General features: G+C 36.3%; 1 protein-coding gene across 2 annotated transcripts in view; it reads left to right on the top strand.

Moving 5' to 3' along the window:
* GTF3C3 (general transcription factor IIIC subunit 3) overlaps positions 1 to 24,022 on the top strand; it is a 29,790-nt gene extending 5,768 nt beyond the window's left edge. Inside the window, exons 5-18 of one of the 2 annotated variants that reach the window (XM_082841742.1) lie at positions 1,276 to 1,467; positions 1,984 to 2,149; positions 5,730 to 5,877; positions 6,544 to 6,643; positions 7,454 to 7,557; positions 8,516 to 8,687; positions 10,988 to 11,190; positions 11,536 to 11,641; positions 12,298 to 12,429; positions 14,232 to 14,469; positions 15,048 to 15,238; positions 19,278 to 19,402; positions 21,142 to 21,288; positions 22,691 to 24,022. In XM_082841742.1, the coding sequence (XP_082697868.1) occupies positions 1,276 to 1,467; positions 1,984 to 2,149; positions 5,730 to 5,877; positions 6,544 to 6,643; positions 7,454 to 7,557; positions 8,516 to 8,687; positions 10,988 to 11,190; positions 11,536 to 11,641; positions 12,298 to 12,429; positions 14,232 to 14,469; positions 15,048 to 15,238; positions 19,278 to 19,402; positions 21,142 to 21,288; positions 22,691 to 22,813 (2,147 nt within the window). In that variant the 3' untranslated portion in view covers positions 22,814 to 24,022. Of the gene's footprint in view, positions 1 to 1,275; positions 1,468 to 1,983; positions 2,150 to 5,729; positions 5,878 to 6,543; positions 6,644 to 7,453; positions 7,558 to 8,515; positions 8,688 to 10,987; positions 11,191 to 11,535; positions 11,642 to 12,297; positions 12,430 to 14,231; positions 14,470 to 15,047; positions 15,239 to 19,277; positions 19,403 to 21,141; positions 21,295 to 22,690 lie in introns of both variants that reach the window. The other variant, XM_082841741.1, reaches the window with a different exon arrangement.
* Positions 24,023 to 24,911: the final 889 nt, after the last annotated feature.

Raw genomic sequence — 24,911 nt, 5'->3', positions numbered from 1 at the left:
CTACTTTTTGATAAAAGACACAGTATACACTTGTCATCTTTCCATTAAACTGCAAACCTCAGGCATACTGAAGGATATCTTCAGAAGTCACTTTTTGACTAATCACTTATATTTATTATTTTGCTCTCCTGATGTGTTGCCAAATGATGCCCTGCATAGTGGCAGGGATAGTTGTACTAGAGTGAACTTTCAATGTATCTTTTCAATATTTTGGCATTTCCTTTCATTTAGTCTAGGGTCCTTTTAGAAATCTTGTAAGATTCCTGGATTATTCATTAGAGTAATTTGAGGGCGCTGCTTTTCCTCTTTTACCCCATCAGAAATAAGATTAATCGAATTTTTTCCTTTAGGATATTTTGTTTGGTTCCTACTTTCAGTATTATCTGTTCCTTTATTTGTTTATAATTGTTTATTTTGACAATTACCTTTGATTTTAATCCCTTGTGATCTTAGAACCTCAATTCAAAAACATTATTTCAGAAATGTGGATTAACCTTTCACTTTGATAATCTGGATTTAGGTGCTACTTACGTATCTTCTGTCCATTAATCCCATACTCCTTCAGTGTGGAAGCCGGATCATGAAGATTTAACCCCACTGATATGGCTGATGCTCATTAGGATGAACTTGCTGAGTTAGTGAGCCTTGTTTAGCCTTAGCAAAGGGGGATTTTCTTGAAGGGGGCATGGTAGAGAGTAGGGTTTTTCATGAAATTACACCTGCTTACAGAAAAGAGTATCTTAAAAATGTGAAAATATACTAAAGCAAATATAATCTGTTTATTCTTTTTTTGTAAATAAATTTATTTTATTTATTTATTTTGGCTGCATTGGGTCTTCGTTGCTGTGTGCAGGCTTTCTCTAGTTGCGGCAAGCGTTGCGGTGTGCAGGCCTCTCATCGCAGTGGCTTCTCTTGTTGCGGAGCACGGGCTCTAGGCGCACGGGCTTCCGTAGTTGTGGCTCGCGGGCTCTAGAGCACAGGCTCAGTAATTTGTGGCGCATGGGCTTAGTTGCTCTGCAGCATGTGGGATCTTCCCAGACCAGGGCTCGAACCCATGTCCCCTGCATTGGCATGTGGATTCTTAACCACTGCGCCACCAGGGAATCCCCTCTACTGTTTATTCTAAATTCCATTAAGTGGTTTGTATAATTCTGCTCATGTTATTTAAAAAGTTTAAATATTAGAGAAAGGATCCATAGTGTGAAACATGGAATTGACATCAGCTCAAGCCTCTTCCCTCAACCAATGGAATTCTTTTTTTCATATTCATTATAGCTCCTTTGGCTTATGAGCCATTTTCTACTCTTGCTATGATATATGAGGACCAAGGTGACATGGAGAAATCACTGCAGTTTGAGTTGATTGCTGCACATTTAAATCCCAGTGACACTGAAGAATGGGTTAGATTGGCAGAAATGTCCCTGGAACAAGACAACATTAAGCAGGCTATTTTTTGCTACACAAAAGGTAATAAAAGTGTTTTTCTCGTTTCCTTTGATAAAATGTTGTATAATAGGTTTTTTGATCAATGTACTTGCTCTTCTGGGGTGATGTTAGCTGAAATATATTTATTCCTTATATTCTGTTATACCAGAGGTAAGTATTTGGGCTCCCTGTATTTTCATGTTTATCAGCAACTTTCTTTATATTGTGAGCTAATATTTGCACAAAAGTTGGTTGAAGAACAGGACGTTCAGTTTCCCACCAAGATCAGTGTTGGTTCTAAGCTGTTCCTTGAGGGTTAATATTAGACTTCAGTGACCAAATGGAGATTAATATGGAGATTTCAGGTTCTATTTGGTCTTAGATCAAGCCTAGTCTAGAGTTCCTGTGAAGGTAGATTTATTCCAGAATAACCCACTTGGTTGTATTGGAGAATTAGTTTAGAGTGTTTAATAGATTTTCTGAAAAGAAGGTGGGTCACACCCAGGTACCATGAACCCTTTTTTATGATATTATTTATATTCCTTTTTTTCTTTTTAGCACTTAAATATGAACCTACTAATGTCCGTTATCTGTGGGAGCGATCAAGCCTTTATGAACAGATGGGAGATCACAAAATGGCAATGGATGGTTATAGGCGTATTTTAAACCTTTTGTCTCCGTCTGATGGAGAACGATTTATGCAATTGTCCAGAGATATGGCAAAGTAAGTTCAAAGTGAAATATATATAAATGCCCTCATTAATCATCTTATTTTAGAAATCAAAGCATATATTTGATGTGAATATACTTTTTATTGAGGTTCAGTGTTTTGCTTCTTGTATTTCATATTGTGCTTAAATATAGAGGTTTTCCCCCCCAGTACTTTTCTGTTTCCAAGTCAACTGTGTGATTGTTTAGAAAAATTTGGATATATGATTATCTTTCACATGCTCAGAAGTTTAAAAATGGAGCATGTTCTGAAACGATGACTAGGTTCCCAGGTTTTCATAATTTAGTTGAAGTTAGGTACATTTGCAGTAATATTAAATTATTGCAAATGTGCTATTGAAATGTTTGTGCTCTGAGATCTTCTTTAATCATTTTATCTTGAGCCTGTACTAGAATAACTTTTTTTTTTTTTTTTTTTTTTTGCGGTATGTGGGCCTGTCACTGTTGTGGCCTCTCCCATTGCGGAGCACAGGCTCCGGACACGCAGGCTCAACGGCCATGGCTCACAGGCCCAGCCGCTCCACGGCATGTGGGATCCTCCTGCACCGGGGCACGAACCCATGTCCCCTGCATCGGCAGGCGGACTGTCAGCCACTGCGCCACCAGGGAAGCCCTAGAATAACATTTTAAGATGAAAATTTTTCTTTAGATTTGGCACATGCTACTGACTATGGTATATATTTTATTCTAAAATATGCCCAACTACATTCTCTTCTCTGATATGCTGTGCAGCAAAACAAGGCAGGGAACATTCTGGCTACATAATGCCTTGTATGCTTTCTCTTCTAGGATGTCTACTATTTCAGCCTAGGATTAACCATGTTAATCTATGATCTGGGTATTTTAGGTTAACCCTGTTAATTCCATGGCCATTGTCATGAAGATGCTTAGCCGTGAGATCACTCACTGTGCTTCAGAGATGGGCTATGTAGGAATACTGGAAGTGTTGTTAGGAAATTTGTTGAGGGGAGGCAACCCTTAATCGATCCCTGATGTATATGATGAACTTTGAGGATCTTCCCAGGTTACTTTCTTTTAGTCAGATCTTTGGCTGTCATACTGGTTAGCCCAGTAGGCTTCTACTTTATGAATTGTTAGATGGCCTGTGAGAGTAAATTTGTTTTCCACTTGTATTTATAATCTTGTCAGGAAAGGGTGGTAATGAACAGTTCTGCCACTGCCATAGAAGTCTTTCCTACATGGAATTCTGTTACTGTAACTTCTGATTGATTAGACTTTCTCTCAGTCCCTACTTTCCCTCTGGAAATAATTATTGAATATAAATTAGGTATTAGGTAGGCACTGTACAGGGCACCAGGAGATTCAGTATTGAATGAGTTTTACAATTTCCTGCTGTTTTGGAGCTTACATTCTAGTTGGGGGAGACAGGCAGTAAGCAAATAAACAACTAAATATGTCGTATATCAGATGTTGGTTAAGTGATATTAAGAAAGATGAATCAGGGAAGAGAGATAAGTTGAGGAACAGGAGTGAGTTATTTTAAATCGGGGGATTAGAGAAGGACTTAATTCTTTATGTTATGGTCATACTGACCTGAAAGTGAACTGAAGGAGATACGGGAATAGATATTAGGGAAGAGTATTATAGGCAAAGGAAATGGCAAGCACAAAGGTATGCTCAGGGAACAACATGGAAGCTGAGGGTTTAGGGGGAGCGCCGGAAGGGGTAATGTTAGAGAGGTATCAGGAAAAGATCCCTCGGCCCTTGTGGGTCATTATAAGGTCTCTAACTTTTAATCTGAGTGAGTTTGGAAGCCATTGGAAGTTTTTGAGTAGAAGAGTGACTTGATCTGACTTAAATTTTAAATGCATCAATTTTGGCTGCTCTTTTGAGAATAGATTGAATAATGGGAAGGATAGAGCAGGGGGGAACAGTTAGGAAATTATTGTAGTAATTCATGGAAGGGATAATGTAGCTTGGACCAGGGTAAAAGCCGTAGGAGGTGGTAAGAAATAACCAGATTCTGGCTGTATTTTGGAGGCTGAGCTCTAAGGATTTTCTGATGTATTGGGTATGAGGGAAGGTGTGTGTGTGTGTGAGTGTGTGTGTGTGTGTGAGAGAGAGAGAGAGAGAGAGAGAGAGAGAGAGAGAGAGAGAGAGAGAGAGAGTTGGGGGGAGGGGCAGGAGGAGGGGAAACAGAAGGAAAGAGTTCTGAGAACTAAACCCTGAGGCACTACAGTGTTTAGAAGTCAGGACGATGAGGAAGAAACAGCAGGGAGGCTGTAAGGAAATGGACAGTGAACTTGGAGGAAACTAGGAGAACATGATATTCTAGAATTTTTTACTGAAGGAAGCACTTCAAGGAGGAGGGATGACCATCTGTGTGAAATACTGCAAGTAGATCACATAAAATGAGGACTAAGTATGAACATTGGAGATGGGTTGGGGGAGTCTGGGGGAAAGGCAGCTTTTTGGAGAAATTTACTAGGGGAGCAGAAGAATGGGGAGATAATTGGAATGGGTTGTAGGGACAAGAGACAATTTTTAAGTTGGGAAAAATTACAGTATATTTGTATTCAGGTGGGAATGATCTACAACCAAGGGACATATTGAAGATTCATGAGAGAAGGGACAATTGCTTGATTGATATCCTTGAATAAATTGGAGGGAATGGGATCTAGTTGAGGGTTGGCCTTATGATAAAAGGAGAAGGCAGAAGATATGGCCATGGGTATGGGTAGGTAGTAGTAGGTAGATGTGTTGGGAGTATGTGGGATGTCTGATTTGAGTCTCTTTGTAAAATAAGAAGTGAGGTCATCAGCTGAGAGTGAGGATGGGAGACTTGTGGGTTTGGAGAGGAGAAGATGTGAAATAGCTGTCTGGGTCCTTGAGGTCTTGCTACCCCACAGACCGGAAGCATTTGTATTACCTGAGAGCCTGTCACAAATGTAGAATCTCAACCCTGCCCCAGCACTACTGGATCAGAATATGCCTTTTTATAAGATTCCCAGTTGACTTGTGTGCACATTCAAGTTTGAGAAGTACTGGACTGGTAACTGTAGTAAGATTGCTGACCAGCACCATGGGCCCACTTGAGGCTAGTGGTCATTAATTTAGAGTTTAGTGAGCATGGGCAGCTGGGCAGCTGGTGGTGCAGGCATATTTGGATTAACTAGGGTTGGAGTTTTATCAGATGATTTTGTTAAAGGGAGAGAGGAACAGAAGAAATGAGATGTGCAATGGAGTAATTATAATGTTGGATCACAGAGAAGGAGGAAAGTGAGGACAGGAAGGGTGCAGAGACAGTGAAAGAATGGTAGGATCAATGCTTTGTAGATCCCATTGAGGTAGGAAAGTTGTTGGTATTGCATTACAGAGGAAGTGAGCTAGAATGATATGAAGTAGCTTTGGGAGACTGAGATGCTTAATGTTATGACATTACACATTTTTCTCTGGATCAGCTCTGATTATGATTTTAAAGAAGAGTTTTTTTCCTCCTCCCAAACTTTAAGAAGATGAAAATCATAGTTAATAGTTAGAGGGTCTGTGTAAGAAAATGAATTTTATAATCTGAATTAAATAAGCTCTTATCCATTTTGCCATTATTTTTTTAGGAGTTACTATGAAGCCAATGATGTTATTTCAGCTATTAACATAATTGAAGAAGCTTTCTCAAAGCACCAGGGCCTAGTCTCCATGGAAGATGTTAACATTGCAGCTGAACTATACATTTCTAATAAACAATATGACAAAGCTTTGGAGGTAGGAACACTTATGTGTTTCTCTGTTAGGTTTTGAACACGTTTCTGTGTTCTAGAGATTCTTACAAATTGACAGTTCCCCATTTTAGTTATATATATTAAATTACTTATATTTTAAATTATATATTTAAAGTCTGTATGGGCACATTTAGATTTTATAATAGTCCTGTATGAAATATAAAATGTAGTTGCCATATAATAAAAGCTATTGCCGTTATCATAGGTGCTAGATATGTCTGTCTTTCTGTCTGTATGGGCACATTTAGATTTTATAATAGTCCTGTATGAAATATAAAATGTAGTTGCCATATAATAAAAGCTATTGCCGTTATCATAGGTGCTAGATATGTCTGTCTTTCGTGCTAGATATGTTTTGCAGGACTCAGCAGCCAGTCTGATTGCTATGATTCATTTCTTAATCTGTTGGGAAAATTAGATTGGTTTGATATAGAGAAATTATGTATTTTCAGTTAAGCATTAGTTAATATGATATAAAAATGTTAATATTTCACAGTGGTTCCCTATTTTAAAGAGACATACTGTTGCTTTTTATAGCCTATTTATGTTTTGTAAGGATTATTTGAATTAACTACAAATCTTTGCATTGTGAAAAGGTTTTTCATACATTCCTATCGTATTATTTCCTTTTCTTCCCCCATTCTTTTAGGTAATTACAGATTTTTCTGGAATTGTGCTAGAAAAAAAAACTACAGAAGAAGGCACTTCAGAAGAGAATAAAAGTTGTAGTTTCCTGTGCATAGGAGAGTGTGCGTAATCCTCTCTTGTTCATAATGTGGCATTTTGAAATTGATAGTTAGTGTTTTCATAACAAGTTTTCCCAAGGAGCAATTTTCGTAACAGAGATTCCATATCTTTTTCTTGTGAGTATTCACTCACAGGTAATCTTTTTTTTTAAAAAAAAAAGTGTTTTCAGTCCCTTTTATTTCTCAATACATCCATTTGAACTTGGCATTTGTCATTGACCCAGGGTCCTGATAGTGCTATGTGAAAAAACGAATGAATTACCGAGCAACTTATCAAAAACCTTTAGAACTGAAGCAGTTTACTTTTCAAAAAGGGCTTAAAATGCTCTCTACTAATTTATTTCAAACTTAAGCATTGAAAAAATTCTACTTGAAACATAAGCATGGGCATAAAATGCTACTTCAGACTTAAGCACACTATTTTACTTTATCCCTTTCTCAGGCTCTTTGTAGTGAAGACTAAAAAGAGGCTTTTGGATTCAAGAAGAAAAAGAGAAAGTTCATGTATCCGTATTTGTCACTTTTGTTTTTTAGTTCTTTGTAGTTTTGATAGAAGGTGTGGGAGTTTATGTAGGTTTTCAGTAAGCGGTTAAGGTATTAGGAAAAGAATAGGAAGGATAATTGCTACGAAGGGACAGACCGAAAGAGGTGTAAGAACCTAGAACTAGAGTTGGCCAAACTTAGAATTGACTGTAGAATCATTTGCTTTGAGTGAAGTAAATGAGATCTTGCATAGAAGGTACAGTTTGCTTCATTTGCCCCACTTTCTAAGATTACATATAGGAACTTTTTGTCTGTCTGTCTAATCCACAGCTGGTGAGAATGTTTCCTGCACTATACCGGATGGTGTGCCAATAGATATCACAGTGAAGTTGATGGTCTGCCTTGTACATCTCAACATCCTTGAACCACTTAATGTAAGTAACATTAAGATTTGTACTTAAGATACTTTAGATCAAATCTACAATGTTTAGATAACAAGAAATTTTAAATTGACCCTAGATTTCATATTAATAACCAGGAAGTCACAGTAAACATCAGATTATTTTGTGTGAATGTCTTTTAAAAGCTAAGTGTTTGGAAATGGGCTTATGATAATTTGTTGTTCTTTTAAAATGAGAATAATCCAGAGATCAGAGTGTGGGATTGGGCCTTTTAGACAATTGGCAGTTTCTGACAGCTGTTCTCTTTTGCCGACTTTGGACTAAGTGTATCATTGAATAAAAAAATGTATTGGGCATCTACTTTGCAGACCTTAGGATAAAGTGTTGAATATAATATACAAATCCCTGTCCTCATGGATCTTTTGTTTTAATGGGATTAGATAATAAAATAAATACATAAAATATAGGATGTTAGTTGGTGATCAGTGCTCTGGAGAAAAATCAGAGAAGAACAGGGAATACTGGGGGTGGGAGGAGTTACAATTTTATTAAATTGGTCAAGAAGAGCCTCCCCTGAAAAGTGACATTTGAATAATGACGTGAAGGAAGTGACGAAGTAAGCCAGGCAGGAACCGGAGGGAACAGCTTTCCAGAAAATCAGCAAACACAGAGGCCCTGAGGCCTGGGCGTTACTGACTTGCCAGAGGAAGAGCACAGCAGGTCAGTGTTGCCCTAGCTCCTGCAATGCCTGTCTTGTAACAGGCCTTCGGAAGCAGTGTGCTGAATGAGTGAATGACGGCAGTATGAATTCTTTTTAATAGAGACTCAGAAATGAATTTAAAAAGTGATTATTTAAAGCTGTTTTTATTAAGCCTTTCTCCTCTTAGATTTGCCTCAGATAACTTGTATATATGTTAAAAAGAGAGATATAAGTAGATGAGCGTATTTGTAATGACTGTTTGACTTCCGGCTGTTAATTGTTGGGGTCTAGCCTCTCTTGACAACACTCGTGGAACAGAATCCCGAAGACATGGGAGACCTCTATCTCGATGTTGCTGAAGCTTTTCTGGATGTTGGTGAATATAATTCTGCACTTCCCCTCCTTAGTGCGCTAGTCTGCTCTGAAAGATATAACCTCGCAGTGGTTTGGCTTCGGCATGCAGGTAATACTTTTTTGTAGGAAGGAGAAGTTTTAATCACATAAGCAAGCAAGAACTTATTTCCCCAAGATGGTAATAATTATTATAAAATGTTAATGTCTTAGTGAAAGTATTTCTGGTTTCAGGGCAGTTTTTTGAAAGTCAGTATTTTAAGTTGTCTTGGTTTACTGCTAAGTGATTTTCCCTCACTAATATATTGGAGGAATGATTCACTTAATGGTACCAGAGTGAAGTAGAAAGACTAACATATCCCTGTTAAAAATACCTTAAATACCTGTCTTTTACCTGTCTTAACCACAGGCTCTGGTTTCTACTAATAGATTGTCAGACTTGGGATGTAATCTAATTTTTGAAGAGCTTTTAAGGATTTATATTTAATGTTATTTTGAGGAAAAAAAATTAATATATTTTCAATGTTCTTTGAGCTGAAAATATGCTCAAGATTGGATTTTATATGTCATTTTATTTCATTGCATCTAAATCCACAGTAATCTGAAATAAATCATTTAGAGTAGGAAAAGCAGCTTGGGAAAAACAACTAAATCTCTTACAGAAATGTATGAAAGCCAAAAATATTCTCATAGGATTTCCTATTGAATCAACATAAGAGATGCGTTAAAGTTTGAATAGTCTTTGTTTCCAATATTGCATGATGGCAGAAAGTTTTAATATTTTCTTAAAATATTACATAATGGCAGAAAATCCTCTATAACTAGAGTAGCATTGATTGATATTCTGGGATATTTTGACACATATCACAGATATGAAATGGCAAAGAGAGCACTTAATGATTAAGATAGCACGTTACTATTTGGATGAGTGAACATGAATACGAATGTAATACCATCATAAAAAGTTACATTATTTGTAGGTTTTGAATTTTAAAGACATGAGCCGGGAATTGAAGTTTTTATTGCCTTCCATAAGGCTGTGGTATTTATACTGCTCCTGTTACTAACAGTAGACATTTTTAAATCCTCTTTAATTATGATCGTGATACTGATACATGCTTTTTCCATGTTGAGCCTGTGTAGCTTGAGATAAGTGGAAGGTAAAACCTCAGAATCATCTAAAAATCATAAAGAAATTTGGAACAGTAGATAAGAAAGACCGTTAGAGGAATTTAATGCTTGTAACATAATAACAAAATATCTTTTAAAGTGAGAAGTGAAAAATAATGAGAAATTCCATCACGATGATCCATCCACATTTAGTAGTCTTCCTTTATTACCAAAGTTTAACCTAAAGATAGTGATCAGGAGATATTTGAGAAATCTGAGATTTGAGAAAACAGTTAGAGGCAAAATACCATCTTATAGGAGATCATTGCAGTGAAAAGGAAAGAGGTGAAAGGGCTTAGATCAGTGAGTGCTGTGGCTATTAGGGTGGAAAGAAGAAATGCTCACCAGGAATTCATCTTCAAGTTCAAATGATAAGACTTAATGATTGATTGGCATAAAGTGTGAGGAATAAGGCCCAGTAGCCTCACTTCTGAGAACTTACCCTGAGGAAATAATTGAGTGAGGTGAGGGGAGGTGGTTTATATTGGAGATCACAAAACTCAGGAGCCTGGCACGTAACAAAAGTGAATAAAGTAGGTAAGTGAGAGGCCCAGGGCAGGGTGAGAACTGGAGACGCCTGTCTGAAGGGTGCTGCTGTTTCTCAGCATGGCTGATGCACCAAGTGGGAATGAAGGGACTCGCTGTTGCCAAATCCAGATTTTTCAAAAGAATCCAGTAACTTGGATTTCATAAAAAATCCTAGCTTTTAAGAATGTAGACAGTTCACTGTTTTTAACATAACAGCACTGTGGCCTAACAAAGGATATCTGTAGGTTAAACTGGTCTGCCAGTTTGTGAACTCTGGCTTATATACATGAAGATATTTACTGTGGTGTTATTTATTAGAGTAAAAATTTGGGATAACCTAAATGTCAAATAATGTGGTTAAGTAAATAAGCAATTTAATTGAATATTATAATCAGTCAGAATGCCAGTGAAGGCATGGGAAAATGTTGAAAGCATAATAGTAAGTGAATAAATCAGAATACCAAATTGTGTGTGTGTGTGTGTGTGTGTGTGTGTGTGTGTGTGTGTGTGTGTATAATATATACTGATTACATCCTTGTAGCATAGATAGAGATTAAAAGGGATAATTGTTTTAAAGTACTGGAAGTATGCATATATTTCTTTCTTGTTATAATTTGTTTGTATTGCTATAATTTCTTTTAAAATGGAGAAACAATTTTGGCCCGCTTACAAATCTGTAGTTCATATTAATGCTTTATTTTAACATCATTTTAGAATGCTTAAAGGCCTTAGGCTATATGGAGCGTGCTGCCGAAAGCTATGGCAAAGTGGTTGATCTGGCCCCCCTCCATTTGGATGCAAGAATTTCACTTTCCACCCTTCAGCAGCAGCTGGGCCGTCCTGAGAAAGCTCTGGAAGCTCTGGAACCAATGTATGATCCAGATACTTTAGCACAAGATGCAAATGCAGCACAGCAGGTAGGCCATGTAACATAGAAAGAAGTTTTTCTCGGTGGATTATGTTTTAGAACTTCTTCCTCTGTTAAGGATATCCCTACAGCTTATATCCAAGTTTTATTTTAGTGTATTAAATTCAGTGTTCTTGAAAAAGTGATTTTGAGTCTTAAGTTACAGCAACTTAACATTATGATTGTTAATGTTATAATTTATAGTTTCTAAAACATTGGATTTTAATTATTGTGAGAGATCATAAAGCAAATGTTCTTAAGGTTTGGCTTCTAAGACAAAACTTTTCTATGCAAACAAAACAATTTACAACAAAGGAATCTTGTCACACTTATTATCATGTGCTTATTTACTTAGGAACTGAAGTTGCTGCTTCAACGTTCTACTCTATTGTTTTCACAAGGCAAAATGTATGGTTATGTGGATACCTTGCTTACCATGTTAGCCATGCTTTTAAGGGTAGGTAATGATCTTTCTTTATATTAGCCTTGTTGACTTTTTAAATGTTTAGAATTTGGTTTAAACATAGATTATAGCCATTCCGTAACTCTCTTTTACTCTGTTAAACTCAAACTTTTTAAAGTGAAAGTCAGATAAAAGAAGACTTAGAGATTAATGGTATATAATTGAAAGTTCTACATGAAAGTGTAAACTTTACTATAGATTGTACAATAAAATCTTTGCTAGTACATATTTAGAAAAATGAGAACCATCATGGTATCAGTTATTGGCTCTGTAGACACTGCCATGTGCCAAAATTGTTCACTTTGCAAAAATATTTTCCGGATATGACATCCTTTCTGAGTCTGGCTTTTTTGCAGGGAGGTGGCTCTGTGTGTGTGTGTGTGTGTGTGTGTGTGTGTGTGTGTGTGTGTTATAAACTTAATATGAATTGCTTTCTTTTTCCTTACTAAGGTGAGTAGTGTGACCCAGATTGCTTTGTTAAGGAAAAAATAAGTCTATTCATTCTCTTCTAGGCGTTTATATACACAATGACTGGTCTTTTTTTTGCCTTACTAAAGAAGCTTTCAGGCACACCTGTGACACTTGTTTCCCATAGATTTTCTCTAAAAAATTATGTGACTATAAAATCTCATTTATCATCTTTAATTCAGGTAGCAATGAATAGAGCCCAAGTCTGTTTGATATCTAGTTCTAAATCTGGAGAGAGGCATCTCTACCTTATTAAAGTGTCAAGAGACAAAATATCAGACAACAATGACCAAGAGTCGGCAAATTGTGATGCAAAAGGTAATTACCTTCATTTGCTTTGTTGCACAAAACTTGGCTGAGTTGGAAAAAAAAACTCATGAAGTAATACTTGACAATAATCTAATTGAAAATATACCCTTTTTGAATAAAATGGTATTTTCTAATCTAGATCCCTCAGATAAAATAAACTCTTTTGGTGTTTTTAAAAAAGAAAGAAAGGCTATACGTAAATACTTCAGTTTAAAAAAATTAAAAGGCAGGCATCTGCTTAGATCCTTCTGTGAAAAAACTAAAACAATCTTTTAATTTTGACTTTTTAAGAGGAAAATATACCCTATTTTAAGAAATTTGTGATGATTAGATGATAATACAGATTGCTTTGTCTAGTCACTTCAATTACATATATTCCATTCTCTGTTAAACTTATTTTTGACAAATGTAGCAATAGTCATAAAAAGTCTGAAAATAAGTTGCTTTGACCCAATCTCAAGTCATGTGACTTTGCAAGCCATCTATTTTTAGCTGAAAAAGGATCAAGTATGTTGGGTGAGGTTATTAGTCAGAGAACTTTGGAAGAGACCTAGGCTATAAACTAGAGATATCAATCTAGCAGAAAATTTTTTCATGGTTAATCAGGTCCACAGATGCTAATTAAATCATTGTTTACTGACATGGCAGTATGCAATGGACAGTGTTTTAGAATCCAGAAGAGCTGAATCTCTGTTAAGCACAATATAAGGACATAAGCAAGATGTCGCGGGGGAAGAGAGTCAGAGGATAGGAGGGTGGGCTCAGCTGCTCACAATCTAGCCTCAGTGCCCTGCCATCTCTCCAGTTTATTGATTCTGGGTTTATCCCAGTGGCTTCTGCCTCTGCACACATTATTTTGGACTGTTTCCTTAACATATTTTTCTCTGTATCTGACCCAGGCTGTTTTCTCTTTCAGTATTTCCTCATTTCAGGTCCATTGTTGGTTTTTCTTAAGCTTATAAGGTTTTTGTTTTGTCAGTTAGTTTCATCATGGTGGGGATCACATTACACCAGTGCATCATGGTAGGATTATCTACAGCTCTTTATGTTACATGCATCTTTGTACTGATTTTTTTCACTCAACATTTTCTCATGTTCTGTTCTCTTTGTAGCTGTTATATTTAAGGAGTGTGTAATATTCCATTGGATAGCAGTTCCGTAATTTAATCATTTCCATATTATTTTTTGATTATATGGTTGCTTTTGACAATTTTCTTTTCTAAATAATACCATAGTGAGCATCCTCATGCTATAGATTTATCCATATTTCTGAGTAGTTGTTTAGGATAGATTCCCAGGAAGAGAATTACTGGGTCAAAGACAGTAAAAAAAAATTTATGGCTTTTGGTATTTTTCAAGGGCTATAAAGGGAGGTTTCTTACAGACAAATAAGAGAAGATTTGTTAAGTATGAATTTGAAGTCCTTTGCTTAGCAAATATTTGAATGCCTTGTAGGTGTAGAATCCCATATCTGACCTCAATCATGGAAAGCACACTCGCTCTGGAGGAGCATATATTCTAGCTAGCACTGAGAAACACAAATGAAATAGCTGGACTTTACAATCAGAAATGAGAATTACCTAGGACTGCAGGTTGTTAGGCAGGCAGAGCAGAGGGGGGTCATGTTGAGGGAGTGGAAACAAGCAGCTCCCTCCTTCTCATCATTGTCAGAAGAATGTTGGCAAGAATTCAGTCCCATAGGGCCATGGTTATTAAATTTAACCATAAAATTGGTCATGTGAATTTTCTTTCTAATACTCCTATTTCTGGAAGTGCAGTGTCCTAACTGATTTTCATTGGTCTCATTTTAGCAATATTTGCTGTACTCACGAGTGTTTTGACAAAAGATGACTGGTGGAACCTTCTTTTGAAGGCCATATACTCCTTATGTGACCTATCCCGATTTCAGGAGGCTGAGTTACTTGTGGATTCTTCATTGGAATATTACTCATTTTATGAGGACAGGCCAAAACGCAAAGAGCTAGAATACTTTGGTCTCTCTGCTGCAATTCTGGACAAAAATTTCAGAAAGGCATATAACTATATCAGGTGATTTTCCAATAACTTATTTTAATTAGATTCTTTGATGGAGCATGTATATTTACTTTGACGTAGTTTCTCATGTCCAGGATTTAATAAGCTGTTTTATTTTAACTCTTGTCACTTACAGATTAATTTGTTCATTGGTGATTCTCAGAAGCAGTATATGAGAGCATGCATTCTCATTTACTTAAGCTCTTGTGCCTCAGTCTCCCCATTTATTGTGATAAAACAGGCATCATAATATTACCACCTTATAGGATTACTGTGAGAGTTAAGTGAGTTGTCGTATGTAACACCTTTTAACAATGTCTGATATACATTATTATTATGCAGTGTTCATTGTTCTGCAGCCATGAGAGTGGGCTGGGAGAGAAAAGGTGAAACTTAAACCTCTTGATTCTGTTTTGTGGTTTAAAAGTTTTGTTGAAAAGCAGAAACAAGATGTAGAAGCACTACATCCCCCTTGTTGGGGGCAGTGCATTTCAGTGTTGGTGGGACACCACTGAAAGGTTTCAATCTTAAAAATCAGGAAGATTTTTCTTTTTACATTATTTTTTACCCTCACCCTCTTTCTGCAATTTTAGGATAATGGTAATGGAAAATGTCAATAAACCCCAGCTCTGGAACATTTTCAATCAAGTTACCATGCATTCCCAAGATGTACGACATCACCGCTTTTGTCTCCGTTTAATGCTGAAAAACCCAGATAATCATGCCCTGTGTGTCTTGAATGGACACAATGCATTCGTATCTGGTAGTTTTAAGCATGCACTTGGTGAGTGTCCTGGCATATGACTTTGTCTCTTTCCCTCTGCCTTGGTTTCTTTATCTCTGAAATGGAGATAATAATTGGACCTACCCTGTAGATTATTGTGGAAATTAAATGAGTTAATATAAAGTACTTAAAATAATGCCTGGCACATATAGTAAGTGGCTATAAGTGTTCTCAGTAACTATAATAATTAATATTTATTTTTCTTATGATGCTTTGGTTTCAAAAGGTTAAAGTAGGTCTTTAAAGTAGGACTTTGTTTTTTTGAATGGTTTTTTTAATTAATTAATTTTGGCTGCATTGGGTCTTCGTTGCTGCATGTGGGCTTTCTCTAGTTGCAGCAAACGGGGACTGCTCTTCGTTGCGGTGCATGGGCTTCTCATTGCAGTGGCTTCTCTTTGTTGTGGAGCACAGGCTTCAGTAGTTGTGGCATGTGGGCTCAGTAGTTGTGGCTCACAGGCTCTAGAGCACAGGCTCGGTAGTTGTGGCACACGGGCTTAGTTGCTCTGCGGCACGTGGGATCTTCCCGGACCAGGACTCAAACCTGTGTCCCCTGCATTGGCAGGTGGATTCTGAACCACTGCACCACCAGGGAAGTCCGAAAGTAGGACTTTAAAGCTCAACAACTCTCCCTGCTGAGGCTTGTTCGTTCTCAAAATAATTTTCATTAATTATGGATGCTTTGCTACCTGATTTAATTTGCTATAGTAACAAAGAGGAACTTAAGATTTGCTGATAGTTCACTCCTTTAGGACTGTGGTCCCGAACCTTTTTGGCACCAGGGACCAGTTTCATAGAAGACGGTTTTCCCACGAACCAGGGGTGGGGTTGGGTGGAGGGGGGTGGGGGTGGGGATGATTTTGGGATGATTCCAGTACATTACATTTATTGTGCACTTTATTTCTATCATTATTACATTGTGATGTATAATGAAATAATTATACAAATCACCATAATGCAGAATCAGTGGGAACCCTGAGCTTGTTTTTGCTCGCCACTCACTGATAGAGTTTTGATATGAGTCTGCATCAGTTGATTTATTATGGTCTCTGTGTAGTCAAACCTCTCTGCTAATGATAATCAGTATTTGCAGCCGCTCCCCAGCGCTAGCATCACTACCTCAGCTCCACCTCAGATCATCAGCGATTACATTCTCATAAGGAGCATGCAACCTAGACCCCTCGCATGCACAGTTCACAGTAGGGTTCACGCTCCTATGAGAATCTAATGCTGCCACTGATTTGACAGGAGATGGAGCTCAGGCAGCAATGGGAGCGATGGGGAGTGGCTGTAAATACAGATGAAGCTTCACTTGCTTGCCTGCCGCTCACCTCCTGCTGTGTGGCCCGGGTCCTAACAGGCCATGGACGGGTTGGGGATGCCTGCTTTAGGAGACAAGTCTTTTTTTTTTTTCCCTTTATTTATTTATTTACTTATTTATTTACATATACATATATCTCTTCTTTTTCAAATTTTTTTCCCATTTAGGTTATTACAGAATTTTTTTTAAAAATATTTCTTTGTTTTATTTATTTATTTTTCTTTTTTCTTTTTTTGGCTGCATTCGGTCTTAGCTGCGGCACATGGGCTCTGCGTTGTGGTGTGCGGGCTTCTCTCTAGTTGTGGTGCATAGGCTCCAGGGCATGTGGGCTCTGTAGTTTGTGGCACACAGGCTCTCTCGTTGAGGTGTGCGAGCTCAGTGGTTGTGGCGCGTGGGCTTATTTGCCGCACAGCATGTGTGGGATCTTAGTACCCTGACCAGGGATTGAACCCACGTTCCCTGCATTGGAAGGCGGATTCTTTACCACTGGACCACCAGGGAAGTCCCCTATTACAGAATATTGAGTAGAGTTCCCTGTGCTATACAGTAGGTCTATGTTGGGTATCTGTTTCAAATATAGTAGTGTGTATACGTCAATCCCAAAGTCTCAATTTCTGCTTTGGTACCCTAAGTTTGTTTTCAAAGTCTGTGAGTCTGTTTCTGTTTTGTAAATACGTTCATTTGTATATATATATATTTTTAGATTCCACATATAAGCAATATCATATGATATTTGTCTTTCTGTGTCTGACTTACTTAGTATGATAATCTCTAGGTCCATCCATGTTGCTGCAAATGGCATTATTTCATTCTTTTTAAAGGCTGAGTAATATTCCATTGATATGTACCACATCTTTATCCATTCATCTGTCAGTGGACATTCAGGTTGCTTCCGTGTCTTGGCTATTGTAAACAGCGCTGCAATGAACGTTAGGGTGCATGTATCTTTCCAAACATGGTTTTCTCCAGATACGTGCCCGGGAGTGGGATTGCTGGATCATATGGTAGTTCTATTTTTAGTTTTTTAAGGAATCTCCGTATTGTTCTACATAGTGGCTGCACCAATTTACATTCCCACCAAGAGTGTAGGAGGGTTCCCTTTTCTCCACACCCTCTTCAGCATTTATTGTTTGTAGACTTTTTTGATGATGGTCATTCTGACTGGTGGGAGACAAGTCTTTATATTAAGATTTATTTATATAGCTCTTACTAATTCTAATTAAACTCAGGGAAAATTTAATCATTTATAGGAAATTTCTGTAATAAGGAATCAGGAGCACACAAGTAGAAAAATACCTAACCAAACGTTTAGATGAGACATGTATCTCCTGCTGCCTGAAAGCTAGTGTTGCCAAGTTCACTTCTGAATATACTGTGATTTTGGCTGTTTAATACTTTCATGTTTCTTTGTGTATGGCTGCTGTTTTTATAGTTGTTCAGCCAGTAATCTTGAACATCAGACACTGAAACTTTCCTTCATTGTGTATGCTTTTTTGGAATTGTTAGTTTAATATTAAGAAAATATAAAATAGAGATTTTATTTTATTTTCCTATATTTAGAAACTTTTACACTACACAAAAATAGGAAGTCCAAACGGCAGGCTACCATCTGTGCTGCTAAAGAGATTTTACAGTGCTGTGCCTTCTGGAGTAGAAGTTTTCTTATCTATATGATAAATTAGAGATCATACATTTATAAGAAAAATTTGCTTAAATTCCTCTGTCTCATACAGTTAGGCATTTGATATGAGACAATTATATATTTAGAATACATGGAATTCACAAAACCATGAATTCTTATTTTATTATTAGATACATTTAGCTCTTCTCAGGAAAAACAAAGTAGTTGCTATGTTTGGGAAAATAATACCCATAACCTAAAAAACAAAACAAAACTATGTTTCTTTTTCTCACCTCCATGATCCATCACATTTGAATTTATAAGATAGGTCTCAATTAATTTTATGAAAGAATTCACCAAAAGACACATTCCCCCATTGGCTTTAAAAAGATTTAAGATCATAAGATATATTTATGATCACAATTGATACATTGTTTATTTTGGAAGTACTGTTCTACATGGAAATGTCTTAACTGTACCTTAAAAAAGTTACTTTTATACTCATATTTAATCTTCATGGTCAGGATATACTCATGGGTAAATACTTCTAATTTTGTTATATGTTATATTTTATTTTAAAATTCAAATTAATGTGCACCTGGTTGATATTTTTTAATTTTAATTAATTAATTTTTGCCTGTGTTGGATCTTCATTGCTGCGCGCAGGCCTTCTCTAGTTGCGGCAAGCAGGAGCTGCTCTTCACTGCAGTGTGCGGGCTTCTTATTGCGTTGGCTTCTCTTTGTTGTTGAGCATGGGATCTAGGCACGCAGGCTTCAGTAGTTGTGGCACACGGGCTCAGTAGTTGTGGCTCAGGGGGTCTAGAGCACAGGCTCAGTAGTTATGGTGCACAGGCCTAGTTCTTCGCCACATGCGGGATCTACCCAGACCAGGGCTCAAATCCGTGTCCCCTGCATTGGCAGGCAGATTCTTAACCACTGTGCCACCAGGGAGGTCACTGGTTGATATTTTAGAATGTACTCCTTGCATATGTTAAAGTAACAGTAACGTTTGTTTACCTTAAAATATATTAGAGTAAGTGTTGAAGAAATAAGGAGCTATGTTTTTGTCCCACCATCTGACATCACTGTTCATTTTTCAGGACAGTATGTGCAGGCCTTTCGCAGCCATCCCCATGAACCTCTCTACAGCCTCTGTATAGGCCTAACCTTTATTCACATGGCATCTCAGAAGTATGTATTAAAGAGACATGCTCTTATTGTGCAGGTAATTCATTTGGATTCCTCATTACTTGATTTTATGTTCTTTAAAAATGAATATACTTAATGCTTTTGTTTCTCTGCTTCAAAAGTAGCACCTGCTTAGCGCACATGTTGGGAGTACCCAACACCTATCCCTATGTTCAGCACTCATGGACCAACATCTAGAGGTACTCCTGGCTAACTAAGACTTATGCAACCATGTAGAAAAGGGTGCGCAGCCAGATCATAAATGAAGACGACACAGGCAGAATCTTAAGGAACCCTGTGCAGACTTCCTTATATTCTGGAGCCTCAGAGGCTTCCAGCCTTCTAGGTCCTTAAGATTTTTTAATTAATTTAAAAAATATAATAATATATACATACAATAAGGTATGAATACGTGCCTGTGTGACTGTTTCCTTACATCATCACCACAAAGTGCTCTTTTAAAGTCTTTTTAGTTCGTAAAGCAGTTTGAAATTACCTTTTTGTTTTCTTGTTTACTTTTTTACATAACTTGTCTCCTCTAGTAAAAATATAAACTCCAAGAGATCAGAGATCTTATCTGTCTTGTACACCCCTGTATCCTCAACACTTTTGCTTCTATTTCAGTTTTTATGTTTATATATTTGATGCATGTATATACCTGTTTTTTAAGTAGTTAGGAAAGGAAAGAAAACGTTCTCTCTCAGATTTTTGTCTTTAAATTTCTCATTTTTAAATAAGAAGTTAAGATATTTCTGAGATTGTCTGCTGTTACTTAACAGAGAACCATGTCAGTGGAGTAGAGGTCATATTCATATACTCAAATGGGTTCATTTATTGTGCAGAAAGTATGATTTGTTTACTGAGCATAATTTTTATTCCTAGAATGCATTAATTCTAAAGAATTCCTTAATTTTTATTATTAATTTATGAAGGAAAATTTGTGACCATTTATTACATAGCAGATCACCCAGGAAATTTGCATTTTATTTTCTGTACGTACAAATTAGTTGACTTACTCTTAACTCAGGTAATATATTTATTTAATTATTTACATCAGATACTTGCACCTTGCAACTTTAAGCTTTCCGTGCATGATAAAAGTTGAAGCTGCATTAAAGGGGAAAGTGAATACAAAAAGAAGTGAAGAAGCAAGTTGCTTTTTGGACACTGTGACACACAGGGAGCCTGCATCATTACAGTTAGGCTCTGAAATAATCAGTTTCTCCATAAAACTATTGAGTCAGAAGTTTTCAGAGGGAAAAAAAAGCAAGTTTTTTAAGGTTAAGAGGTTATTAAGGTTCTGAGAGGTATATAAAGGGTACCATTTACCCAGAAAGGTTAGATATGCTCAAGTGAGTTTGCTCATGAGGATGAAACTTTCTGAATTGTCATTATAAGGGCTTGGATTTTATATTTTGGTCAAGCTTTTAGACATGTATCTCAAACCTAAAATTTTACTGGCCTCTAATGCCACAAAAGCCAACTTGAAACCATAAAAATATATATTCTGTGTGCTTATAGATTACAGATCTTTAACAGCTAGTTGTAACACTTGGCTTTGTTTTCTATGAATTCTTTTGTCTTTAGTTTAAAAAAATCTCTCTTCTACACCTTCAGAAGAGATATTGACTATATTGTGATATGACACTACACCACAGGCATATATTCTTTTAGGGTGGCACTGCCTTTCTGAAAAAAAAGGTTTGTATTCCTGTACCTGGCACATACTGTCAAACGAGTGAACTATTGAATTATTTATCTTTTTCTTTTTGGTAGGGCTTTTCCTTTCTTAATCGATACCTCAGTCTACGTGGGCCTTGCCAGGAGTCATTCTACAATTTGGGCCGTGGCCTTCACCAACTGGGGCTGATTCACCTTGCAATCCACTATTATCAGAAGGCCCTGGAGCTCCCTCCATTCATGGTAGAGGTATTGTATGATTTACTCTAAAAACTGAGGAGTCACCTCATTTCATCTGTAGATAAGTGCAGTTAGCTCAGTGTAGTGGTCCAGACAGTGAAATTAATTGTAGCTTATATATCAAAATATATTTTCCCTTTATTGAATGCACTTATTTAATTATGTTCAGCAACAAGTAATTCTTTGATATCCTGGCCTTAATGACCTGATCAGCAACAATGTGGCCATATATGACTTCTGGTTATGGCCATTTCAGTTATCCTAAGATAGCCCCTGTGGTTAACAGGTGTGAGATGGTAGACAGGAAGCCTGAATATTGAGTAATGTAGCCATTATCATTTCCAAGTTCAAAAGTGTAACTAACATACTTCTTTATAAAAATGAAAGACCAATATAAATACAGTTTTGTTTAAGATAATGTAATGTAGGGTGAAGTGTTGCCAGTACTATGATAGTCTGTGTTTAAAGCCTGATTTTTAATTTCTGAAGGAAAGTATGTTTTCACAGTTAATTTTTTTAAGTTGCACTCATAATCCCCACATTCCCTCACAACTGTTTTCTATTACCCTTGTTCAAGTTTAGCCGTTAAGCAAATGAATACATATTCTTACAGTTATGCTGATGAAATACATATACTTTTGTGTTCTTCATTTCATAAGTACTTTATGTATTGCTCCTTAAGCTTTATAGGTATCATTTTTCATTGTTACAGATGTTTTTTCAGTTGACTACAAAATTTTGCATGGGGAAGATTAGGAACATAGATCTAATCTATTCCATTGAGTTCATTTCTTTGTTATTTAAGTAGAAAAAAAGGTAATAACACTCATAAGGTAATCATTATAATCAATTTGGTGTATGCCCTCCTAGACCTATTCTTTATATGCCTTTCTGTTATATAGTACAGGTATTTTTTCCCCATCTGGTCATTTGTTTTATGATTTTTTTTTTTGCATGCAGAAGTTTTACATTTTTTATGAAGTCATATCAATCTTTCTCTTTATAGTTTCTACTTTTGCTGTTATACTTAGAAGGGCCTTTCCTACCCAAGATTATATTGTTGTATTTTTCAACGGTATTTTTCTTTTATGGTTTCACTTTTTTACTCTTAAATCCTAATTCATCTACAGTTCATTCTGCCATGTCTTGCGGATGAAACTTTTTTCTTTAACTTATTGGTTACACATTTAAAAATATTTGATGATACAATTACTGTAACAATTAACTGAATCAGCATTACCTAATAAAAATTTAAATCCAAGGTATATGTCTAGTTTTATAATTTTTTTTTAGTATTATGAATTTTAATAGTTTTTTGAACACTTACAAAACTATTTATTTGCCATAAAATTGTCCTGGTTGTCAGTTTGAAATATAACTCATTCATATATTTTTTTCCCCCTAGGGTATGGAAGTTGACCAGTTAGACTTACGAAGAGATATTGCCTACAATTTGTCTCTCATATATCAGAACAGCGGGAATATTGGAATGGCCCAGAAGCTTTTATATACTTATTGTTCTATATAAAGCCCCTCAGCTGGGTAAAGCAGCTTGGGCAGCTGCTGTGCATGGACCAGTATTTTCTGTCTCAGGGCTTATTATTAACCCAAAAATGGACATGATAATTTCAGAATTATCCGTGTATTTCATTTTTAATATATGATAATAATTTTTTGGTAGATATGCAAAATTATCATTCCTGCAAGAATTTTATATTGGTCTGTCATTTTCCGTTACCATTTTTTGGTAAGTTGTCCCCCAAACTGAAATGGACAGTATTAGCCATTGAACCAGCAGAGTTGAATACACTATTTTTTTCACACCATTTATTCATTTGTGTATTTAATACTGTATATTAAACACCTACTATGTACCAGGCACTGTGATAGGTGTTTGGAATACAGTAGTGAGAAAGATATTACCTCTCAATACAGTTCTTTAAATACAGACCTTGAGCATATATTTATTTGAAAGAAATGTTTGCTACATTTCTACATATATCATTGTTGTCAGTCATCCATTTCTTAGTGCCCTGTTACTATTGCCGTTAGTTTTTCAAATACATAGAAAAGGAGGTTGCTTAGTAGAGGAAAGACAGATTGGGACTCTTACGTCAGCACAATTATGTAATTCACTTAGTTCCTTGCAAACTTATTTTAAATGGTTATGTGGTAGGAAGACAAGTAATGGAGTTAATCTTTTACTTTTCACCTGCATGTATCTTAGCCATAAAGACTGAGAGCTGGGAGGCTGGGCTTAATTCATAGCAAACTGCTCTGAGGCAAATACAAAAATGCATTATCAATGTTTGGCTTTCTGACCAAAAGAAAAAAGAAAAAAAGAAAACGTGACTAGGTTCAATAGCCATGACCTGGTTTTCATTTCAAGATCACTAGGAGTGTAATAGGAAGACAGGGAATTGTATGTATGGAATAAGGTGTTACTGATGAAGTCGAAACAGATAAAAACCTTTTACGTATCTCAAATATTACATATTCTTGGATCTAAGATAACAGTACTTGTTAGATATACTTAGTTTAATAAGAGCTTTTTAGAGTTTCTTTTTAGGGGGAAACAAATACTATAATAAATGTACATATGGATTATAAGACCCAGTCCAACTGTGGGAGGAAAACAAGTATGAGACGTAGGATGAAAGAAGTACAGTGGGGGCTTTTTAGGAATTCTTACCACTGTTTACACTGTATACATAACTTTGTAGTTGAGAAGCAGAATTTGTATGTAATAAGTAAATGTATGGTGCACTCTGTGTGTATGTGTGTGTATGTATAGAATTTAAATAAACTTTATTTTTGTAATTAAAGTTGTTTCATATGCTTATATATATATTTTATTTCATGCCATTTGCAGGTAATAATAAAGCCGACTGTGATAGAGTGATCAGGTAGATTTTTGTCTTGGAATCCTGTGGAGTTGAGTACTCTGTGTTCAGAATTTCTCTCTTGAATTCAACTCACTGTGCTGTAACTCCAGTATCTGCTGAATAGCCTTGGAGGACACAATAAATCTCTCTAGCAGTCTTCTAAGAAAAAAAAGCTGATAATTGCATGAGTTTGTTTAACATTTAAAATCATAACTACCATTTGCTGAGTGTTTTTACTATGCTACTGTGTTCTAAGTACAGTGCAGGATATTTTAGATACATTAACTCTGATTCTGTCGGAGAATCACCTGCAAGGTAGGTGTTATTGTTGTTATGATCATCCCCATCTTATTTATGAGAGATTAAATACCATGTTCAGGATCACTAGCAAGCTACTCCTTGCTCAGAGATGTTCCTTTGGAGGAACATACTTGCTACAGTTCCGAGTAACAACATAAAAATTGAGCATAAATTTACTTTAGAAAGAAGGAGATGAGCAGTTATTTTTTCTATCCTCCAGGCCTTCTGCCTATTTTTTTTAATTAAAAAAGTTTTCATTTTATTTTTTCTATTTTTTTAATTAAATTTTTATTTTATAGTTGATCTACAATGTTGTGTTTTAGGTGTACAGCAAAGTGATTCAGTTATACATATACATATATCCATTCTTTTTCAGATTCTTTTCTCATATACGTTATTACAGAATATTGAGTACAGTTCTCTGTGCTATACAGTAGGTCC

Source organism: Leucopleurus acutus (genome assembly GCF_964270905.1).
Source record: "Leucopleurus acutus genome assembly, chromosome: 6".
Classification (NCBI taxonomy): Eukaryota; Metazoa; Chordata; class Mammalia; order Artiodactyla; family Delphinidae; genus Leucopleurus; species Leucopleurus acutus.
The sequence above is the reverse complement of the archived record's forward strand: the minus strand, read 5'-3'. Positions and strand labels throughout refer to the sequence as shown.